This window comes from Symphodus melops (genome assembly GCF_947650265.1).
Source record: "Symphodus melops genome assembly, chromosome: 18".
Taxonomy (NCBI): Eukaryota; Metazoa; Chordata; class Actinopteri; order Labriformes; family Labridae; genus Symphodus; species Symphodus melops.
In genome coordinates, this window is record NC_136708.1 from 7,944,276 (window position 1) to 7,950,978 (window position 6,703).

Here is a 6,703-nt window from a genome sequence, read left to right on the forward strand (position 1 = left end):
ACCAAACGAACCTTGCAACAATCACTACGAATGATCCACAGTAAGAGATTTTGGTCTGGGCAGAAATAGCTTTTAGAAATAGGCAAAATTGTGCATTATTGTTGATGAGACGTCACATTCTGTTGTAAGCTGCTGTATTTGTTTTGTTGTGCTGAACCGCTGTGTTCGCCATTGTGTTTTCATTAAATGCTATTCTAGTTTACTTTCAGTTAACTACTTTCATCATCAGAAAGACCAGTGTACCGTTGTAGCAAAGTCTGGCCACTGGCTTTCTGGTGCGTAAGTTATAGTTACTGAACTCAGCTCAGAGAGCTTCAGCTATTTCATTGGGAGACCGCATGGCTCCCTTTGTGATTGACCATGTGATTGACCATGGTCCATTGTCCCTCCTCAGCCATCTTGTTCTCTCACACACACACCTACACACACACACACACATCTGTAGTTTAGTTTATAATAGTTATTTGTTTGATTGAGTTTCATTGATTTACTTGATGTTTCTTTGTTAAATAAATTCTGTTATAATTTAAAGAGCAGTTGTTTGTTCTTACTATGTATTTGCATTGTGACATAGGCTGGGTGAGAGGGCTTTGTGTTCATATTTCACACCTTCAATTAGATACATATTGCTAATTATGAATGATATTGGTATTTAATTAATTAATTTGAGACTGATATTGTAATATTTGGTTGTTCTGTGTTCTCACAAGGTTTATTGAACTCAGTTTAATAACAAATTATTGATTTATATTAATAATTAAATAAAGTTAATTAATGTTAATTTGACAACCAAAATGTTACTTTATGAAACCCAACCTAATTGTTGGTCAAGTATTCGCTTCTGAAAACCCCAACACTATCATCATCATGTTTACCGATTTAAAATTCCCTTTAGACATATGGCTATTTGGCAAGTATACCATATAGCATGTTCATTCTCTTAGAGTGCCATGTTCTTATGCTAAAGTTGCTATTAAGCACTCAATAAGCAGATTAATTTTACTTGATAAATTTTGAGAAAATAAAAACTGACTTAAAGATGTGTGCACTTCATGTGATGCAATATGACGCTTTTTGCATCACATGAAGACAACTTTCAAGCAAAGAAAAACACATTTTTCCCGTCTCAGGGCAAAATGAGGGCTGGATTCACGACCATTCAACACTACTACCATGTTTCTAATGATACAAAGCTTCATGCAAATGGGTGAAGTATCCCTTTAACATACTGACCGAAAATTAAATGACAAAGCAAGTAGACCATGAGGAATAAGCAAACCCTGATTCCCCAGGGTCAGCCAGATAGATAGATAGATAGATAGATACTTTATTGATCCCAAGGGAAAAATGTGCAATGTTTTAATTTTTTTGCACAAACCAAAGACAGCGTTCTTCAAAAAATGTATCAGATTAGTAAGCAGATAGAGTCTGTCAGAGTGGCTTGTGGTTGCTGAGACATCTACTGAATAATGGACCTAAGAGCTGTTATTAACTGAACAGAAAAATAACATCCCCGGCAGAAGGAATGAAGCTTGCAAAGAGAAGGCCAAAAATATATCGGGATAGGGGCTCTCTCCCTCCCAACCATGTGTCACCTGGCCCTGTGCATGTTGGCTATGATATAAACTTTCATGACATGCACAATTAGAGTTCTCCAGCCTCATCGTCACCTTGCCTATTCTGTGCCCCAGGCTAACACCTACAGTGCTTCCTTTTATCATATATAAATCTAAATGAAGCCTGACAGAGCTGGAGCTATGGGTGTCTGTGTTGACCTTCAGAGACAAGCAACCATGCAGAGAGCACCAATGGTGGAGAATGAAAAATGCAGATAATTGAGGTAAAAAAACATTCATTTTAGCATGAAGCTGCGACTTCCACTGTCTAGACCTACTTCATGTATAGTATTACTATTTTATTACGATACAGGATAGCTTTATGTACTGTATGTAAACTAAGTCACGAGCATTATCATCTAAATGTATGGAATATTAAGCTTCACCAACAAATAATATTAAAAGTCAGCAATATTTCTAATTTTATTTTTCATTTTGCTGTCCATAGTTCAACCAAAACAACAGTATTGACAACAGTTGTATTAATTGTTATATCTTCCTCTGCCTTTCTTTTCTATCTCCATCTTTGCGTTTGCCGTACAAGCTTGTCAATGTCAGCTGTAACCAGCCAGACATAAACTACAGTATGTAAGGAGCATGGATGCTTTGCGTTGACCTCAGTAAGCCTGGCTGGTGGTGGGTGGTTGCTGGACCTTTCATGGGACTGTGGGGGCTGATATAATCAAATTATTAAAGTTTTCAAACACTGGATAAAGTTTAGGAACAACACAGGACATTACATGAGTTTAAGAATTTGACTTGGCCTTCATATTTCCATGATCTCAATCCAATCGTCTTTTTGTGTGTTCAGATATGCACAAAGAAATTACACCCTACATTACATTTTTCCTCTTTTCTTTCCCCCACCCCCCTAAAGCACATACATGTACAGTGTAAAGGCCAATTTGACTCCTTTTAGTTTTCGTCTATGGTGGAGTTTTGGGGCTTTTATTTTGAAGGCTTCCTTTAACCGGAAGTGCGGTACAACGGTAGTTTTTGGCAACGAAGAAGAGTAAAAAGACGTTGATGGAAAGTAAGAAGTTAAAGAGTACAGAAACATCGAAGAAAAAAGTGTTTTGGCATCAGTCAATTGGGGAACAAGGTTGGTACAATTACATAAAGAATATGTCAGTTATGTAAATGTTTATTGCAAATGTATGACGTTCTATAAAGTTAAGGAAGGAAATTAATGAGCTGCTCAGTTAAAACACGTTTGTAATTATTGTTTGTTTTTTGCTCAGCTCTTACGTTGATGAATGACACCGACGGACATTAAATGCATTTATCACCAGTTCTGGCCTTCTTTATATTGACTGGATGCTACAGTAAGAGCTTGACCATCGCCACGCTGTTGCACAACGTGGTCTCAACGTTCAACTGCAATCCCGTGACGTCCAGCAGATGGCAGCGTATGGTCAGAAAGGAAAACGGTGTAAGGAAGAAAATTCGAAATGGAAGAATTAGAAGATGCATCGATGAGTCAAGTAGACACAGATGAACAGTGCACAAGTTTACAAGAAGAAACTCAGGACTTAAAGGACTCTCTTCATGATGAAGGTGAGGAGGGACAAAATGAAAGGGTTTCAATCACATGTAAAGATCAATTATCATCTGAGCTTCAAGACAAAGCCCACAGCTCATCAGATTTACCGAGACGTTCAGAAAGGTTAAAAGTGCAAACTGAAAAGATGACAAGTTACCTAAAAGAAGAAATGAATAGAAAGGAGAAAAAACTAATAACTCATTATGAACTATGGAAAACACAGGTGCGTCAAACAAGAGTCTGGTTAAAGTCAGATATCACAGAAGAGAAGATGTCAGAACTTGCCGACATCGTAGAACAAAAGAAAGAGGACGTGCTAAGGCTGTATTCAGAAATAAGGAACCAAGCAGCACCATCACTGGATATAAGGAGAAAGGTAGACGCATGTGAGGCAGTAACTGATGACATCATAAAGATAATTCTGTTCAGAATAAGTGGTGTTGATGGTGATTTTGATGCAGAACGTGAAGGATTTCGTTTACGCAGCCTTTTAAAGCACGACTACGCCCTGTCTGTTTATGGCTCAACAGCAGCATCAGAACGCAGCCAGCAGTCCTTATCTTCACAGCTCACAAAAAAACGAGCCGACGCAGCGGCAGAACTAGCAGCAAAAGAGGCGGAATATGAGATCGTACTTGAGGAACAAAAACAGAAAGAAAGGATAATAGCCCTAGAGGAGGAGCACAAGAAACAAATGGCAGAGTTGGAGCGCCTGAGAGCCCGAAAGGATGTGAAAACCGCCCGAGCCAGGTTTCATGCTTACGACAGGGAGTTAACACTTTTGGATGATGTACGTTCAGTAAAAGGTGAACACACCCCAACACCCCAACGGACCGCACAAGAACTCCCTTCCAATTCTATGCAAGCAGCTTCCCCTAGAGACACTCATGTACATTCAGTAGAAGGTGAACACGCCCCAACGTCCCAACGGACTGCTCAAGAACTCCCTTCCAATCCTATGCAAGCAGCTTCCCCTAGTGTCGCTCAAATAGCGAAAGCAGTGCAAGATGGCTTAAATTTAAACAGACTTCCCACACCTGAACCAACAGTGTTTAGTGGAGAACCAATAAGCTTCATTGAATGGAAATCCATGTTTGTGTCATTGATTGAACAAAAGTGTATCTCAGCTGCAGATAAACTGTACTATTTGAAAAGATACGTAACAGGCCCTGCTCGCAAATGCCTTGAAGGGACTTTCTTCAGAAACGATGAAGAAGCATACAAAGAGGCTTGGAACAAACTAAACCAAAGGTGCGGTCAACCATTTGTGGTCCAGAAGGCATTTAGAGACAAGCTATCAAACTGGCCTAAGGTGCAGTCTAGCGATGCTGATGGACTAAGAGCATTCGCAGATTTCACAAATGCATGCATGCTCGCAATGCCTCATGTAAGGGGGTTGCATATACAGCGAAGAAAACCAAAAGATGTTGCTCAAACTACCAGACTGGATAATTGCGAGATGGAACAGGCAGGTAACAAAGACTTTAATGGAGGGTGGTGAGTTTCCAAGTTTCAGTGACTTTGCCTCTTTTCTCTCATTAGAAGCAGAAGTTGCCTGCAATCCAATCACTTCCATCCAGGCACTTCATGACAGTGACAAAGGGAACACAAAGGAAAGCAAAAGAAACAAGGCAAGTGTATTTAACACAAACACAGCTGAAGAAAGTGACCAACAGACGCCAGCAAATGGCTCTCCATGCATGCTGTGCCAAGACACTCATAGGCTGAACAAGTGTCCAAACCTCCTGAAAATGTCTCTGGAAAACAGGAAGAAATATGTAAGAGACAATAGACTTTGTTACAGTTGTCTAAAGCAAGGGCACAATGCGAAAGACTGCAAGCGCCGCCTCACTTGTGAAACCTGCACGAAGAGGCACCCAACCTGTCTTCATGATGACAACTTCAGCAGCTATCTGCAAACAGAAACACATGTGAGTACAGATAACACGACTCAAGGTAACTCTCCTGAAACAGCAACAGTCATGTCACTTAATGTTGCCAGATCCGAACAAATAGTCAGCACTTCAATGATAGTTCCTGTGTGGCTGTCAACTACTACCAATCCGCACAAAGAAAAACTTGTCTATGCATTATTAGACACTCAGAGCGACACTGTCTTTGTTGATCAGGAGGTAACACATGACCTGCAGGCAGATGTTTGTCCTGTGAAGCTGAAATTGACCACCATGATGGGTAAAAATGCTGTAATAAGTAGTGGAAAGGTGTCTAATCTCATTGTGAGAGGTTATAACTCCGCCACAGTTGTAAAGCTCCCCAATGCATACATGAAAGAATATATACCTGCCAACAGAGAACACATACCTACGTGTGAAACAGCAAAACAGTGGAGTCACTTGCTGCCAATTGTAGACGAAGTCCCTCCACTCCTCAGTTGTGAGGTGAGTCTCCTCATAGGTTACACTTGTCCCGGAGCTCTCGCACCCAAACAAGTGATATTAGGCAAGGAAAACGAGCCCTATGCCATTCGCACCGATTTAAGTTGGAGCATAGTGGGCAACTCTGTTCCACGTGACCAAACGGACATGGCAAGCAGTCTCTGTCATAGAGTCACTGTAAAAGAAATCCCTCCCTCCACTCCAGCTGATGCAATACGTGCTTTGGAAGGAGATTTCAAAGAGACCGATGGAAGTGAAAGGACAGTGTCGCAAGAGGATTCAGTATTCCTCCAGAAACTTGAGCATGGCATAACGCAAACAGAGGACGGCCATTTCAAAATGCCACTGCCATTTAAAGAAAAACCAGAAATGACAGATAACAAACATCTTGCAGAAATCAGACTAAATCAGCTCAAGCGGAAACTCACAAAGGATGAAAAATACAAACAGGATTACATGAAATATATGAGTGACATAATTAAAAGGGGCGATGCAGAAATGACTGATGACAATGGATCAGCCGGTGAGACATGGCATATACCGCACCACGACATCTATCTTCCAAAAAAAGACACCATTGATCTTCCAGTCGGAGACCCAGAGGTGAGAAAGGGACAAACATTAAACACAGAGACTGCTGAAGTTACAAGCCTCAGTGACCGGCTCACAAAATTCTCTTCCTGGTCCCATGCTGCTAGGGCGGTTGCACGGCTCAGACGATACCTTCTCAAAGACAAATCAAAGACACTAACCACTGTAACTGAAAGACAAAATGCAGAAATTGTGATTATCAAAGATTTACAAAGACAAACCTATCAAAATGAAATAGAGACACTAAGCAAAGGCAAACAACTTCCAAAGACCAACAAATTGTGCAACTTGGATGTTTTCTTGGACAAGGACAATGTGCTCAAGGTGGGAGGAAGGCTCCATCACTCTTCTCTTCCCAGCTCATTCAAACACCCAATCATCATCCCCAGGGAATACCTGCAGAACACTATGGTCAGACAAAGATGGCACACGTCTAAAAGAAACATGCAGATTGGTGACGTAATAATAGACAAGGATGAAATGCAACCATGTTCCCAGTGGAAACTTGGCCGAGTCTTGGACATTGTAAAAGACTTGTCAGAAAGGTCAAAATAGGT

General features: G+C 40.7%; 1 protein-coding gene across 1 annotated transcript; it reads left to right on the top strand.

The window, feature by feature from the left end:
• Nucleotides 1–2,532: 2,532 nt before the first annotated feature.
• On the top strand, nt 2,533–5,868 carry LOC306839991 (uncharacterized protein; the record flags this gene model as incomplete). Its single annotated transcript, XM_079368965.1, has 3 exons — nt 2,533–2,718; nt 2,858–4,471; nt 5,761–5,868. Exons 2-3 carry the CDS (start codon nt 3,068–3,070, stop codon nt 5,866–5,868), a joined length of 1,512 nt encoding a protein of 503 aa, XP_079225091.1. The 5' UTR covers nt 2,533–2,718; nt 2,858–3,067.
• Between the last annotated feature and the right edge of the window lie 835 nt (nt 5,869–6,703).